The sequence below is a fragment of the Mustelus asterias genome, chromosome 15, assembly GCF_964213995.1.
Source record: "Mustelus asterias chromosome 15, sMusAst1.hap1.1, whole genome shotgun sequence".
Classification (NCBI taxonomy): Eukaryota; Metazoa; Chordata; class Chondrichthyes; order Carcharhiniformes; family Triakidae; genus Mustelus; species Mustelus asterias.
In genome coordinates this window covers 102,530,137-102,548,079 of record NC_135815.1, presented here as the reverse complement: position 1 = coordinate 102,548,079, position 17,943 = coordinate 102,530,137, and the positions used below count along the sequence as shown (strand labels likewise).

Here is a 17,943-nt window from a genome sequence, read left to right as displayed (position 1 = left end):
CACACTATTGAAGACTTTTGTATGCAAATTGTATTACATTTTCAGGATACGGAGTAAAGTCAGTCAGCCGTCGTTACATTCTAATTTTATTTAAATGTAGGTTTCAATAGGCTACTATCTTAACAATATCTACTGTTTACAAATTAAAATCCTCAAGGTGTTAATGTTAAATAAATGAGATATAGCGAGGACCATGATCTTTCAGTAATATCGGCTTGTGCAATTGCCAGAGTTAATGTATGCAGCCCTCAGTTTCCTGACAGCCTTGTGGCCTCGATGGGTATCGAAGAGTAGGACTTGTGATAGTGCAGTCTGCTGGGTTGGAACATTTAAATTCCCATTGAGCCGACACTGGCAGCTGTGAATAACCATTCTATCATTCTTGTGAGGAATTGTGTTTGAGGCTGAATGTTTCCACGCGATGACACTACTTTCCTTAATGTGAACTGGAATCTGAAGGAGCAGTGTTGTGATTCCTTATGTTAAAACCTTATCAAAATGTTAATTAGTATGTAATTGGTGTAGCCATTAAGGAAGGTTGAAAAATGAAACTATTAAATTAAAATTGAGTGATGAACTGATGCTTCATTTTGTAAAGATTCTTCTGAATGTCTTTCTAATAGTACATATACTTACTGGTCAAGCGAAATTAGTCAAAGAATCGTGATCAATAAAACAGTGTCGCCTTTGCAGAAGAACTCAACTTGATTAGAAACTAGCAACTACAGAATTACAAGTTTTCAATTAGGGTGGCACAGTGGTTAGTACTGCTGCCTCACAGTATCAGGGACCCGGGTTCAATTCCTGGCTTGGGTTAGTGCCTGTGTGGAGTCTGCACACTTGTCCTGTGTCTGCATGGGTTTCCTCTGGGTGCTCCGGTTTCCTGCCACAGTCTGAAAGACGAGATGGTTAGCTGCATTGGCCATGCTAAATTCTCCCTCAGTGTACCCGAACAGGTGCCGGAGTGTGGCGACTAGAGGATTTTCACAGTAACTTCATTGCAGCATTAATGTAAATCTACTTGTGACACTAATAAATAAACTTTTTAGTGGGAATGATTTTACTGTCTATGCTGTAAATGGATATAGACAATGAAATAAAATAAAAATGTTGGAAAGACTCGACCAATATTTCCAGCATTTCCAGTTTTATTTCAGATTTCCAGCAGCAGCAATGTTTTGCTTCTGTAATAATGAAATTTCTGTTTGATTCAGTTCCGACACTTATTAAAATGAAAATTGAAAGCATGTTGAAGAGTGCTTTCAATGGGGGAGTGACTTCAAAGTTGTTAACCAATTAAGGGTTCACATGACAAACAGCAACATTCAAACAATTTATATTTGTCATCTGAACTCTGAGATTAAATTGCAATCCTCACAATTAAATTCTCTTTGAGGGTCATGGTAGTTTCAAGATGACAAACCAACTCTTTTGTGGCTGGTTTGCAGTATTTCAGGGCACTGTTGATGATTGACTAATACTTTAGAGCACTAATGGAACCTGGGATGCAGAGCTGTCACTTGGAACTGAGATTCCTCTCACTTTGCTCCAGATCTAGGGTGGTGCGGTGGCACAGTGGTTAGCACTGCTGCCTTACAGCGCTAGGGACCCGGGTTCAATTCCCGCTTTGGATCATTGTCTGTGTGGAGTTTGCACGTTCTCCCCGTGTCTGCATGTGTTTCCTTCGGTTTCCTCCCACAGTCCAAAAGAGGTGCTGGTTAGGTGCATTGGCCATGCTAAATTCTCCCTCAGTGTACCCGAACAGGTGCCGGAGTGTGGCAACTAGGGGATTTTCACAGTCACGTCATTGCCGTGTTAATGTAAGTCTATTTGTGACACCAATAAATAAACTTTAGATAACTTTTCAAGCCAATACCCTAATGAGTAGAAACGGCTGGCATTGGGTCTGTCAGCTCTGTTCTTCTTTCCACAGGAGCTCAGACCTGCTGAGTTTTTCTAGTATTTTCTGTTTCTCTACTCTAATGAGTACAGTGGTTCTGGCTGAACAAGTTATCAGTGGTTTGTGCTGGTAGATTGCATTGTTTTAGCTGATGAACTTTAGCAGTACTTGCATACACTTGGAGAGTATTTCCTAAACTTTGACCCTAAACCTATACAAACGGTTCGATTTACTTGGATAAGTGGTATCTGTAACCATTTATCATCACGTCTGAAAGATGGCACCTCTGACTATGCAGCATTCCCTCAGTACTGCACTGGAGTGTCAGAGAACCATTACAACACAAAGGGAAACCATCAGCCCATTGAATCCATGCTGGCCGTCTGTGGAGCACTCCAGTCAGCCTTATTGACCTGCTCAGTCCCTGTAACCCTGCAGGTTTATTTCCCTTGTGTGCAGATCCAATTTTCTTTTGAAATCATTGGTTGTCCCCCACGCTGCCACCTGTATTGTCATCCTGGATCATATTCTCAAGCTTCTGGAGTGGAACTTGTAACCACACATTCCGATGGGGAGTTGTGTGCTGCCCACTGACCACAGCTGACACTTGAGCTCTTCCCCGTGGGATAGAAGGAAAAGGAGGATGGTGACGGAGGATTCTCCCTGGAAGATCAAGGTGAATGTGCTTCACCAAGTGGCAGTGGCATAGAATGTTATTTAAAAAGGGATTGAATAAATATTTGAACAGGAGGAATATTGAAGGACCTGACAAGAGTGGATTTGTGGGGACCAAACAAACACAGGTACCGGGACCAAATGACCTCGCCCTGAACTAAACTTCTGTGAGAACCTCCTTTATTATCTCTGAGTTCAGAGTGGTTTAGAAATGTTGCTACTGAATTCAGTTTAGGAAAATGTACCCCGTGGAAAATGCTCCAAGCGCTAAGCCTGTTGTACTTTGCAATCTTTTGGTTTTGTTCCAGGTCACTTTGTGCCACTTGGTTTTGATCTGTGAGGTCCAAGTGCAGATCAGCGCAGACTGAGATCCCCAGTTTACAGTCGTCATCTTCAAATATATTCTGTTAAACCAGAGTCCAAGGGGGTAGGAAGAGAGATTGGCCTGTTAAAAGGTGGGATTGCCTGGAGAGTCCACATCTTGTGTAATGCAGGAATGTAGAGCAGCCTATAGCTCCAGGATGAAAATCAACTGGTTATAGGATTACTGGTAGCCATGATGTGGAGATGCCGGCGTTGGACTGGGGTACATACAGTAAGAAGTCTCACAACACCAGGTTAAAGTCCAACAGGTTTACTTGGTAGCAAAAGCCACTAGCTTTCGGAGCGCTCGCTGCTCCTTCATCAGGGGAGTGGGATTTCAGTTCACAAACAGGGCATATAAGACACAAACTCAATTTACAAAATAATGGTTGGAATGCGAGTCTTTACAGGTAATCAAATACAGACAATGTGAGTGGAGAGAGGGTTAAGCACAGGTTAAAGAGATGTGTATTGTCTCCAGCCAGGACAGTTAGTGAGATTTTGCAAGCCCAGGCAAGTCGTGGGGGTTACAGATAGTGTGACATGAACCCAAGATCCCGGTTGAGGCCATCCTCATGTGTGCGGAACTTGGCTATCAGTCTCTGCTCAGCGACTCTGCTGTGTCGTGAAGGCCACCTTGGAGAATGCTTACCCGGAGATCAGAGGCCGAATGCCCGGGACCGCTGATGTGTTCCCCAACAGGAAGAGAACACTCTTGCCTGGTGATTGTTGAGCGGTGTTCATTCATCCATTGTCGTAGCGTCTGCATGGTCTCCTCAATGTACCATGCCTCGGGACATCCTTTCCTGCAGCGTATCAGGTAGACAACGTTGGCCGAGTTGCAAGTATATGTACCGTGTACCTGTGGGACACCATGCAGACGCTACGACAACGGATGAATGAACACTGCTCGACAATCACCAGGCAAGTGTTCTCTTTCTGTTGGGGAAAAATTCAGCAGTCACAGGCATTCGGCCTCTGATCTTCAGGTAAGCGTTCTCCAAGGCGGCCTTCACGACACACAACAGCGCAGAGTCGCTGAGCAGAGACTGATAGCCAAGTTCCGCACACATGAGGACGGCCTCAACCGGGATCTTGGGTTCATGTCACACTATCTGTAATCCCCACAACTTGCCTGGACTTGCAAAATCTCACTAATTGTCCTGGCTGGAGACAATACACATCTCTTTAACCTGCGCTTAAACCTCTCTCCACTCACGTTGTCTGTACCTTTAAGACTTGATTACCTGTAAAGACTCGCATTCCAACCATTATTTTGTAAATTGAGTTTGTGTCTTTATGTGCCCTGTTTGTGAACTGAAATCCCACCCACCCGACGAAGGAGCAGCGCTCCGAAAACCAGTGGCTTCTGCTACCAAATAAACCTGTTGTACTTTAACCTGGTGTTGTGAGGCTTCTTACTATAGCATTACTACCAGTTCCAGGTAGAATATTGATATTACACCTATTACTAACAGTTACCATAATTCACTGATAGTCTATATGTATTAGTGCTTGTAATGAGGGGGTTCCAATTGCCATCATATAGTCATTAATTCTCAGTGCAATTTCAGTGAATTACTATTAGTTACTGATGGAATGAAAATTTTACTCCCCTCTGGTTTCCTCTCTCAAATTGGTTCTCCTACTCGCTGTTCCCTCTCTTCCCCTGCCAAAGGGTGACCTATTAGTTCCCAGAACGTCTCACAGCAGCTGCTAACAGAAAACTATGACTAAAAATGTTCAACTGAAGGGAATCTGACCATTAGACATATGATAAATGCAGTAATAAGTACAGGTTTCATGTGGTCAAACCTCCACCCAGACTTTGTGACCCCTCCTGACAGATTTATATGATAAGGTTTACAGCTTTACCTTTGTAGAAGGTTATTTGCTTATAACGTTATTGCAGTTTCACAGAAATAAACTGTAGTTCATTGTAGAGAGACTTGATTGTATTAATCTGAAACAACTCGTGCTGAACCTGCCGAAATGTTACCAAATTGTGGTTTTAAATTTCTGGGCTGATGTTAGGCACTTTTCTCACACTGGCTGCTAAATCTCCGTATGAAATGTCTTTGGGCAGTTGAACCTGTTCCTCATGAGCATTGACCTATAACATGAGCTACTAACGCCATTAAATTAACAATTGGATTCAGAAAGTCTGCAGGATGGTTAGTATGGAAGGTGACAATTTGCCCTTTGCAATAGGAATGCAGCTCTAAAAATGTTTATTGTAGAAGGAGCTTTTCTAGATTTGTAACCGTGCTATACCTGATTTAATGTGCCTGATACTGCCTTTAGTTGTCTAAAATTTAAAAACTATTTTTCTGCACTAAAATCACAGAAGACAAAAAAAACTCACTCCTTTCTGATTTTGGATAGGTTGAAAGTAAACTTTATGCTCTGCTGGCATGTTTAATATTCATTGTAAGTATTTACTATTGTCAGTATTTTTAATTCTTTGTTAAAAGTAATAAAACTTTTTTTTCAAAATAAAACTATATTGATTTAAATAAAACAGCATAGAGCTGGTCACAAATGCAGTAGAGAACTGGGATTAAAGTTACCACACTTAGACTTCTTTGTTTTTTATAAGTGGTATATCTGTTACTTAGGTCAATTAATATGATTAATTAAAATGCAACAGATGTAGCTGAATAAGCTATTTTGGAGGACTACAGAATGTCTTTCCAGTCCTGTGAGGTAGGCTGACTGTCATTGTTAACACCTAAAACAGTAGCTGCCTTTGTGCACCAGTTGACAGTGCAGATGGCCAAGATGGTTCTGTAGTTTAACTTGACTGGCTTTAGCCTCTACTTTTGGATAATCCAGCCTAGTACAGTGGATACAGGGTGGTCTCACTGGCCAAGTTTAGTTCTAATAGGCTTATGGCTGATAATCCAAGGCACTGTAGATCACATGTGAAGTCTGCTGACCTGATTCTTCAGCAAAATAAGGTTGTGCTGAATGAACTTTGACATTGCAAGTTCTTTAGTTATGGAGCAATACTTTTTAATATTTGGGAGATGATAGCAAATAATTGATTTTGTCTTTGCAGTTAGAATGACAAGTTAGGATTTGAGTTTATATGGTGCTGTGCTTTGTATTTACAAAGTTGGATTGATGCTGCAGGTATAAAAATCAAAGAATCTTTGATTTGCATTTTTGAAGGAATTTAGCCATCTTAAAAATGCATAAATTTATTTGAACTAAGTATCTGCTGAAATTTCCAACCTAGACTAAATAAAAGGGCATGTTACTGAATTATTGAATCAGCAAAATGCTTTAAATTTGCATTATCTTGAAGTCTTTAAAAAAAATCAATATGGATCATTTATTTATCAATGCTGGAATCCTGTCAGATCTGTTCAAAAGACAATGAGTGAACAAAACACAACTACTCATTCCATCCATGAAGTTGGACCCAATTTCTGAGCAATGTGTGGTATGTCTCATTAGTGACAGACAGCATGGTTTTGTAAGAGGGAGGTCGTGCCTTACAAATTTGGTGGAGTTTTTTGAGGAAGTGACAAAAACGGTTGATGAAGTAAGGGCCGTGGATGTCGTCTATATGGATTTCAGTAAGGCATTTGACAAAGTCCCACATGGCAGGTTGGTTAAGAAGGTTAAGGCTCATGGGATACAAGGAGAAGTGGCTAGATGGGTGGAGAACTGGCTTGGCCATAGGAGACAGAGGGTAGTGGTCGAAGGGTCTTTTTCCGGCTGGAGGTCTGTGACCAGTGGTGTTCCGCAGGGCTCTGTACTGGGACCTCTGCTATTTGTGATATATATAAATGATTTGGAAGAAGGTGTAACTGGTGTAATCAGCAAGTTTGCGGATGACACGAAGATGGCTGGACTTGCGGATAGCGAAGAGCATTGTCGGGCAATACAGCAGGATATAGATAGGCTGGAAAATTGGGCGGAGAGGTGGCAGATGGAGTTTAATCCGGATAAATGCGAAGTGATGCATTTTGGAAGAAATAATGTAGGGAGGAGTTATACAATAAATGGCAGAGTCATCAGGAGTATAGAAACACAGAGGGACCTAGGTGTGCATGTCCACAAATCCTTGAAGGTGGCAACACAGGTGGAGAAGGTGGTGAAGAAGGCATATGGTATGCTTGCCTTTATAGGACGGGGTATAGAGTATAAAAGCTGGAGTCTGATGATGCAGCTGTATAGAACGCTGGTTAGGCCACATTTGGAGTACTGCGTCCAGTTCTGGTCGCCGCACTACCAGAAGGACGTGGAGGTGTTAGAGAGAGTGCAGAGAAGGTTTACCAGGATGTTGCCTGGTATGGAGGGTCTTAGCTATGAGGAGAGATTGGGTAGACTGGGGTTGTTCTCCTTGGAAAGACGGAGAATGAGGGGAGATCTAATAGAGGTGTATAAGATTATGAAGGGTATAGATAGGGTGAACAGTGGGAAGCTTTTTCCCAGGTCGGAGGTGACGATCACGAGGGGTCACAGGCTCAAGCTGAGAGGGGCGAAGTATAACTCAGATATCAGAGGGATGTTTTTTACACAGAGGGTGGTGGGGGCCTGGAATGCGCTGCCAAGTAGGGTGGTGGAGGCAGGCACGCTGACATCGTTTAAGACTTACCTGGATAGTCACATGAGCAGCCTGGGAATGGAGGGATACAAACGATTGGTCTAGTTGGACCAAGGAGCAGCACAGGCTTGGAGGGCCGAAGGGCCTGTTTCCTGTGCTGTACTGTTCTTTGTTGTTTGTATGTGTCCATATAGACCCTCCAATCTGCTTTCTGCCTTGCTCATATCCCTGAGGCTATACCAGTGGAGTCACTTTGACATCCTATGCACCCAGGACCATGGGTTTGTTCTCTACCTTCATTCTTCCTTATCACTTTGCAGCCTTAGATGCCATTAACCTTACCTCCGACTTATCTCGCATTTGAGTTCTCTTAAATGGCTCAACCACCTCCTGATTATGCTCGGGCAAATCAAATCAGAAATATTATATTGCTTTTAATGTTTTCTCCAATGCTTGCAGTCATTTTAGTGTTTCATAGGGCACCGTCCTCCCTCCCTTTCTCTTCATTCTCCATATCCTAGTCTTGACAGTATCATCTACAAGTCAGCTTTAAGTCAGGCCCATCAAATTACAGTTTGATCTGTCCACCTCGATCTGTTCACCTTCATTGCTACACTTCCTCCAACTGCTCCTCTAACATTAAATAAGACATTTTACCCAACTAAATGTTGGCAAGCTGGTTCCAGGCCTCACCCCGTACCCCGGCACTATAACAGTAACACATTGGGGGGAGTGATTCTCTGACCTCGCCGCGCTGTTAGTAGATCTCACCGGTCCCGGAGAATAGCACGCGAGCCTAAAAATCCATTTCGCATCCGACGCCAAATAGTTGTGCGAGTCTCCCAGTCCCTCCCTCGTGGCTCAGATTGTGCTGATAAACACAAAAGTACAAAATAGGCAAGTTGCTTTGAATTAAAGCTTTAATATGTTGTATACAATTTGACTTTTTGCTGTAACAGAATTTAACCTTGTCAAGTGACATATTAAAATCTAAAATTGTGGATAGTGTCTTCACTCACATTGATACTCCTGCGGGTACAACACATTGCTGCTGATTTTTTTTTAGTATACTCTGTTCAGTGCTAATAGACTGCATTAGTTTCCCATATTTTATTCCAGTGCACCCAAACTATTGGAATGCCGTGAAATTCTAGCTCTGACCAATATAATTAATTTGAATTCAGTTCAGTTGTCATGCTTGTATTATATTTCACAAGTATTGTGTCATGGCATTTGGTTTAAATTTCCATAATGATCCACATAGGTGATTAAAGGGATCTAATTTACCTCTAATTTTGAGAGTAGTTGGTATGTATTCTTCTCCCTTTTACAATCTACACATACAAATAGGAATTGTCATCCCAAAAGGAAAAAAATCACCTGGGGGCACTGTCGCTTCAAGAAATACATGCCATGTTGCTATTCTTTCCATGTTCATCATTTCGCACTTTGTAAGACCTTGTCTTGAATTGCAGCCTTATTTCTTTCTCTTAGTCGTGTTATCAGTACTTGCCAGAAATGGGAGGAATTGCATGACTGAAATTAAATGAATTTTTCAATTTTTAGGAATATTAGAGAATGAGTACTTTTGTCTCCAGCTCTGCTCCTACAGCATGTCTGAACTTTGCGCTATCTTCACTTTTTGATTCTGTCTTCTATCTACTATTTACATACTGAAAAGATAGTTAGGAATTTAAAAAAAAGCACACAGCATAGACCAAAAATTCCTGGAAAAATAACGGTGAGTTCCCAAAATGCACTGTTATTAATGCACAAACTAACCAGCAAGTTCAGGGGAAGAAGAGGTACGCTGTGAGTTGCGGAGAGGTACGCTGCGAGTTGCGGAGAGGTACGCTGCGAGTTGCGGAGAGGTACGCTGCGAGTTGCGGAGAGGTACGCTACGAGTTGCGGAGAGGTACGCTGCAGGTTGCGGAGAGGTACGCTGTGAGTTGCGGAGAGGTACGCTGCGAGTTGCGGAGAGGTACGCTGCGAGTTGCGGAGAGGTACGCTGCGAGTTGCGGAGAGGTACGCTGCGAGTTGCGGAGAGGTACGCTGCGAGTTGTGGAGAGGTACGTTGCGAGTTGTGGAGAGGTACGCTGCGAGTTGCGGAGAGGTACGCTGCGAGTTGCGGAGAGGTACGCTGCGAGTTGCGGAGAGGTACGCTGCGAGTTGCGGAGAGGTACGCTGCGAGTTGCGGAGAGGTACGCTGCGAGTTGCGGAGAGGTACGCTGCGAGTTGCGGAGAGGTACGCTGCGAGTTGTGGAGAGGTACGTTGCGAGTTGTGGAGAGGTACGCTTCGAGTTGCGGAGAGGTACGCTGCGAGTTGCGGAGAGGTACGCTGCGAGTTGCGGAGAGGTACGTTGCGAGTTGTGGAGAGGTATGCTGCGAGTTGTGGAGAGGTACGCTTCGAGTTGTAGAGAGGTACGCTGCGAGTTGTGGAGAGGTACGCTGCGAGTTGTAGAGAGGTACGCTGCGAGTTGTGGAGAGGTACGTTGCGAGTTGTGGAGAGGTACGCTGCGAGTTGTAGAGAGGTACGCTGCGAGTTGTGGAGAGGTACGCTGCGAGTTGTGGAGAGGTACGCTGCGAGTTGTAGAGAGGTACGCTGCGAGTTGCGAGTCTCCATAACTCATTGGTCGATTATTCCACTCCACTGTTTACTGCGTCTTGCCCTCAACCTTCCCATTATTTTTAAGTACTTGCTGGATTTGCATTTTAATTGTCAATTAAATTCACTACAGGAAGTTAGGGCTTGTACTTTAGAGCTTAAGTACCTTTTAACACCATGATGATACTGTGATGCCAATCAATCTCTTTGGCCTAGAAAGAGCCATTTAAACTGCTAGATATCATTTCTGAAAGTGGTAAATTCTTATAGTTTAAACATTTCTCATTTTTAATTTTTTATTCCTTTTCTCTCCCTTAATCAAACCTTTCTTTCTGTATTTAATTCACCTTCCTTCAGTTACTCTATTTGTTTCTCAATCCTTAAATCTCATTGGTTAGGAAAAGGAAGGACAAGGGCAGAAAATGCATGGGAACGGCACCTCCCGCAAGTTCCCCTCCAAGTCACACCCCATCCTGACTCAAAACTATATCACTGTTGTTGGGTCAGAATTCTGGAATTCCTCCCTAGCAGCACTGTGGATGTACCTACACCACATGGACTGCAGTGGCTCAAAAAGGCAACTCACCACTACTGTCTTGGGGATGATTAGAGGTGGGCAGTAAATGCTGGCCTTGCTATTGATGCTCACAGCTTGTGAATAAATTTATAAACAGAATGACACAGGACGGTCAAGGGGCCATTAAGTTCTACGGCTGTTCCTTTTAACAAAGAAATTGGATTTCATCATGTCTGATTTGTGGGAAAAATATGAGTTGACGGGAACCAATGTCTGGCTGCAGTCCACTGCAACCATTTGTCCCATCCCAGTGGTGCATTGGGTGCAACTTTAGGATAATATGATTTCTTTGGTGATTTATTTTCCAATTATTTGGACTATTAATGACTTGGGCTTGGCCTGTCCTTCATTCCTGCCATAAATTCAACAAGTTCCACAATAAGCCTGCTAAGTCTAATGCATTGTGAGGCATTTTGTGTTGTTTATTAAATTGTTCATGCTACTGTACATAAATCCTAAAAATATATTTTCTGCTCTTATTCCCTGTGACACTGGGACCAAAATTTAATCTAAAAGAGTAGGAAAATGACTTTATGAATGTTGTGACACTCATTGCTTTGAGAAATGTAGTCTCGGCCTCAGTGAGTCAGTACAATGACTTTATCTTGCTCTTTTTTACCATGCAAAAGCACCTGCAAAGGTGCTCTTTATTTATTTGGCATTTTTCTCACCTGATGAAATTACAACCTCCAAAACTGCAGAGGTCAAGGTTAGCAAAGAAAGTGTGCATTCCCAGGCAGAACTCATTGTTGAAGTGGGCAGTATTCATAGTTGGGATTTAATACAGCTTTACCAGGTGTGAGAATGCCTTTGATCTGCAATTTAGCTTCATAATAGGGTGTGCATACCGATTCATTCACAGGCTATTAAATTGGCCAATTGCGTTAGTTTTGTCATTTACATCTAAGCATTAATTTGTCACTAGCCTGGCTTTGATAGTGAAACTGCTGGAACTAGGTGCCTTTTCTGTGAAGTAGAATAACTGAATGGAAATCTCTATCCCTAGTAGTTGTCCGTGAGAGGAATTTTAAAGATTTTGTGGTGTCGCTACATACACACTATTTATAGTTTTAAAATCAAACTTGGTCTGTATAAATTAATTAATTTTCTGAGATGACATGACAGCTAAAATTTATTTTAGAATGAGGGTAATTTTATTGTATTTGACACTATTTTACAGCAGTGAGTTATAAGTACCTTGTCCGTACAACGCAGTGTCACGGTATGTTTGCATATTTCAGCCCAGAAACAAGGGTCCTTTTCAGGGTGATGATTACAATTTAAGTTAATGAAGAATTGATTAGTCTGTTTAAAAACAAGAATACATTTAACAATCTAAAGGTGTTCACAAAGCAGCTGAAACTTTTTAAATCTGTGTTTCAACCTTCAAATGAAGGCTTCATTGCAATTTGTTGTATTGCAATGTGAACCCCAAACACCGAGACTCTCTTTACTTGCCAACATGTGTTGCTTCCCTAGGATAAGTAGTTTTGTGCCTCAGTTTTACATTAATATGAAAACTACAATATGACTCGCCCATTAATTTTTTGTATTGTATTGGAAAATTTGTTCACAATACATTCATTGCACTGAAGATATCTAGTTAATTACCCTGAGTCTGTTGAATTAAATAAAATAGAATGAATGCTTTATTAATCATCCGTACAAAACGTGTGCATAAAATTGACTTTAAACAAAAACAAGATATAGTGACAATCTTTGGTATGAGATGTAATGAGTGTTGTTTAAAGATTGGAGGCAGCATGCAACCATTTTCGCTTCAGCTGCTGATAGTGAGCTACTTAACTGTATTGACAGTAACAGCATAATGATAGCAGTATTGTAATAAATTGCCGGGCCTTTATTGTACAGTACTTATTTCATTTTACAGGTTTTTCAGATCCTTGGGCATTAATCTCATTCACAGATTGACAGTGGCAGCAAGGGAAAAGAGTGCCTTTATTGTTTATACTAGTCAAATCTGTTAAACCTAATTCTGCTGAGAGTATTTGCATATTCTTAAGTATTTCTTCTGAGTGGGCCTAAATCCTTCTTGAGTGTTTGATGCATTTTCAAATTCATTCTTAAGGTATCTACATGCACTATTAGTTCTGTATAATGCAGCCAGGCATAATCTCTCAGATAAGGCTGGTCTTCAACAAGACTTTCTATGAAGGATGGCATGTTACATTTCTGACTTACTCTGCTCAGCTCCTATATCAACAGAAATGTCAAGTACTGTACAGCAGAATATCTGAAATATATGCCTAGTAGCAGTGGACATCAATAAAGGCAAAAGGTAGTTTCCAGGATGTTACTTGTGTACTAAAAGCCTAATATTCTGCTTTCTGTAGTTTTGCATTCATTCTGCCCTTTAAAATTAATATTTTATCAAGATTGTGTTATCACATTATTATTCACGAATGGCTGCATGTATAAATATATTTACTCTACCTCTAAAAATTCCAGTCTTGGGCAGCTTGTGGTTTTGTCAATTGGCAAAGTAATTAAGTCAAACTATTGCATAATTGCTATTTAATACTTCCTTTGCTTCTTCAGGAGTTGTATTTTTGGGTATTATGACCTATGTCTGTACAAAGAAGATTTCCAGTTGGTTTGATTGTGACCTCGTTAATGTTTAGGGCATTTTTTAATGGAATTACTAGTGATTTACTTGGTTTTACAATGATGAAAAAAAATAGTGCTTGAATAATGCAGCATGTTTTCAGTTGCTGAATTGAAGACAGTGCAGTGAATATTTGTAGTTCTGTCTCATGGGTGTTAATGGAAGGAAAGTGAATAAAGATTAATTCTCTTAAAATTAAACTATTGATCCACAATTTTCAAAGTCAGTCGCTACCACAGACTCCAAGTAAAATATACTGTATGCAGACATCGGTGCTGTTTTATCATTGGCCAAAAAAGTTCAACATTGCATTTAAGCTGCAGCCAGACCAGAAGTTTGTGAATAAGTTGTTAACTTGAACAATTAGATCAGGAAGGAAATATATTTAAAATGTAAATAGGATATAATAATTTACCTGTGTTTCTTTTCAAAATATTGCTGTTCTGTGCATTTGACATGTCTAGGTTTTTCACTGGAGTGTATTGGCTGGAATGGTGGTTAATATATTCATACCCGCGTATTAACTCCAGTGAAGCAGATTTTAGTCACTGATATTTTCTTTTCTGTTTCCTAGGAATCACCTTCTGGCCGTAGGAAAGCTCTTGCCACCAGTAGCATTAACATGAAGCAATACGCAAGCCCCATGCCTACACAGACTGATGTAAAGCTGAAATTCAAGCCTTTGTCTAAAAAAATTGTTGCTGCCACACTGCAGTTTTCTTTATCTTGCATTTTCCTGAGAGAAGGCAAAGCAACGTAAGTTTCTTTGAACTTGAACTGAACAACATTTCCCGGGTGGCTTCAGTTGCATTTTGACCTCAGTGCTTTCTCTATACCTAGTCAGATAGCAATAAGAGGGCATGATGAGTTTGCTAGCTGTGAAATCTAAAGGCCCTTTGTGGGTTTTTTGTTTCTTTGAGTTGAAACTATATTGAATATATTCCTCAGTATCTTTTATCTATAGATAAGTGAAAATTAAACCAATTAACCTGTCAGCAAAAACAAATATAAAGTATAAAATGCCGCCATAAGACAAATTCTGTGAATATAATTTAAAATGAGATATTCGTATGCAGTGTTATTCTTTTTATAAAGTGATAAACATCCACTCCAGTGACAACCAAACTCGAATGAGTCACTCTCGTTCTGTGCTTCTAAAACTTCATTCTAACTCTTTTAAACTCTCTAACAATGCTTTAATTCAATATCTTACAATGACTGTAATGCTACATTCTGCACTCTCTCATTTCCTTCTCTATGAACGGTATGCTCTGTCTGTATAGCATGCAAGAAATAATACTTTCACTGTATGTTAATACATGTGACAATAAATCAAATAAATGGAGCTATTTGCATAAAATTGGTGCAAATATATAAAACTGATTTGAATTAATGTATTAAAATAACAATTAGCATGTGATAACAGCATTCTGTTCTGCAAAGAAGTGCTTTAGTTCTAGTTTTCTTGTTTATCAAATTATCTGTGTACATACGTATCACCTGCTTGTTAGATCAAGGAACCATTTTTATTTCCAAGTACTGTACTTCCCCTCGAGAATTTTTTTTAATGAATCAAACTGAACTATATAGTCTTTTTTGTTATTCTTATAAATGTTTCTGAAGTCTGCACATCGTCTTGAAATCAAAGGTTTGATTGTCATGAATTTTTTGATTTGCTAACAAATGCAAGTTGTTAGTTTCAATCTTTTTCTCCACGTTGTGATTTTCAAGTATGGGAAAGATGAAACTGAAAGAAACTTTTTTCTCCACAAAAGTATTGGTACCCATTTAAAAAAAAATCAGTCACTTTTTCATTGTTTCATGTGCCAATGATTTTCTGTTCCACTATGCCATTTCTCCACCCCCGCCACCACTGCGCCCCACCCCACCCTCCCACCCCCCCACCCCCACCACCACTGTACCCCACTCCCACTACCACTGCGTCCTCCCACCTCCGCCACCACTGCGCCCCCTCCACCCCCGCCATCACTGTGCCCCCCCACCCCACCCCTATCACCACTGTGTCCCCCCACCCCTGTCACCACTGTGTCCCCCCACCCCTGTCACCACTGTGTCCCCCCACCCCTGTCACCGCTGCGCCCCTTCAAAACTCCAGCCCTTCTGATTTTCTACAATCTCTAACCCTCCTGTCCTGAAGGAAGTGAATAGTATTTAAGAGTGAAGACGGTGTAGGGAGTATCTCTCTGCAGATGTTGGAGCTGAATCCAACTTCTCCTTCATCCAACAGCTATGATCCTCACTGGGAGGTTAGTGTACTGATTTTTGGCAATTGAAGAGGTAGCTGTTCTCTAATCTATTTGTTTTCACTCAGCCTGTTCCCCACAATCACATTTGAGGATTTGGCCATTTAACCATTTACAATTCTGTAAGCCTTTACAATTCTGTGCTCAAGTTCTGACATGTTTTTGTTACAGCTTTGAATTTACCTCCTGTGCGTTTTGTCTGTTATTTAATTGCTTCCTTGCCTTTATAGTTTTGTTACTTTTCTGCCAGATCAGAAACCCCAAAGTATATTATGAAGCCAGACTAGAACCCAACCATTTTTATTTTTGGCATAAATGTGAGGAAAGAATGCTTCACCTGAGTGTTTCCACTGACAAATTAGAGATCTTTTTACCAAAACATGCTTTATTCATAATACAGTGTAAGTATACCTCTAACAAAATGAAACAGTTTAATTCTTAACCATTGAACAATCTTTAAACATGAAAAGAAACAAACTCTTAACTTCTAACTTATTATTATTCGGTTCCAATTAAGCAATATTTCTCTTATAGACTTAAACCCCTCTTTACAAATTGTTAGCAAATCCAGGCATACTTGGGTGAACAGCTTTGGAGCTTCCAGAGAGATTTTGTAGAGACAGCGAGAATGCTTGTAGGCTGCTATCTTCAAACAGCCCTCTCCAGCAACTGAACTCAGAAAGCTGTTTTTCTTAGCTACAAAACTAGCTCCTCCCATTTCTAATGTCACAAGACCATATGACTCTGTATACCTAATTCACCTTTCCATTACTTGAATCAAAAAATGCCCCAAGGGTCATCATCTTCGGTGAACAAAAGCTCATTAAGCCTTCTGCTAAATAAATACTTACATGACTAAAATGAGTAATTATCCTGCGCTCCACCATCTGCTGTATCCCCACCAGACAAACTGACTGTAACCAAACACTGAATCTTAAAGCAGTCCCCCTTAACTATAAAATATATTAATAGCATAGTATCATCACACTTTTTAAATTGGTTCTATTCTATATTCTTAATGCATTTTTTTACTGGCCGATTTTGTTCCTAAAACTTGGTGCATCACGCAAAGTACAGACCGTACTCAAGCAGACTGTGCTTGCAAAACTCAAAACGCTATGTTCAACATCAGATGTGATTCTGTGATTGGAAAACATTTGCTCAATAATAAGAATTGCACTGACAATTTAGGATTGAGAGTCAGGCTCACAATTTGGTCTGTTTGCGTGTGCTGGAAATGACATCTGTTAATACACAAGGCCCGACAGACAGAACAATGGAAACACATTGTGCCTGTTTCAGCTAAGCAAAATGACAGTCATTCACTGGTTCATATGTCTTAACCAACCAGAGTGAAGCTGCCTCGTTTAAATTTTCAAGCAATACTTGGTAGTTAACTGTCAGTTATCGTTAATTGGTGCATCCTCAATGGCAAAGCCTCTACCAATCAGTCCACTTGCCAATCAGTCAGCACCCTCTTCTCATAGAGCATAAAGTTGGTATTCTTGTGATTGTCCTGACAAAGGCAAGAGGAGCTTCGACAAAATGTATTTTTTCAGCAATACTCAACCACTTGTGTGTAACTTGTTTATGATATCTATTTTGAACAATAAACACTTCTAAGAGCATCTGAAACAGTTATTAGAGGCATGAGTAACATACCCAGCTGGCAGCTCCTTTGTGAAACTCCCAAACTGTTCAGTGTACCCATTCTCAAATTAAATTTAGTAACCAAAGGTTTGAAACTCATAGACATCAAAGAAGAACAATGATTAAATGATCCCATTTTTTTTTCCCTCGTAAAACTGCAGGTTTTCTTTGTGGGATATATCCCACTGTTTGTCCAGACTGTGAACAATCACAGGTTATCTGACATCTTTGATAAACTTACATTTGTTTCATTATTTATTGGTTTCTTCCTTCCATTGTTAGGGGCTCTGCTTTGAACATGTTAAATTGATCAGCTGGTCGGAGATGCACCTCCCATCAGATTTCCTTTCCTCACAGAGAAAGCACTTTTCAGTTTTAAATGTGCAGAATGCCAGTGTTAGGCAGTAACATTGCAGTAGAACATTTTTACTAGAGCTTTTTCTCTCCTCTTCAAGGCATTGCTTTCTTGCTGTTGTAGAGTTCCATGGACCCTTACCGCCTCAATAAAATTCAGCCCATTCTCAAAGTTGTATAACTTGGTAAAACTTTTAATTTAGATTGTCATAATTTAGAGATCCATAAATCGTGAACTTAACCACAAAAATCTGTGAGGAAATGGCCAGTTTAATAATTTTCAATAATCCAGATGGTGCATCTAAAAATCTCTTTGAGCCTTGATAACATCTCTAGTTTTGTTTTGGATCTGAACAATTCCGGACACATTT

At 40.6% G+C, this 17,943-nt stretch overlaps 1 protein-coding gene across 5 annotated transcripts in view; it reads left to right on the top strand.

The window, feature by feature from the left end:
* ehbp1 (EH domain binding protein 1) overlaps positions 1-17,943 on the top strand; it is a 340,872-nt gene that overhangs the window by 95,936 nt on the left and 226,993 nt on the right. For all 5 annotated transcript variants that reach the window (XM_078230456.1, XM_078230455.1, XM_078230454.1 and 2 more), the window contains one exon: positions 13,879-14,060. In XM_078230456.1, the coding sequence (XP_078086582.1) occupies positions 13,879-14,060 (182 nt within the window). The remainder of the gene's footprint in view (positions 1-13,878; positions 14,061-17,943) is intronic.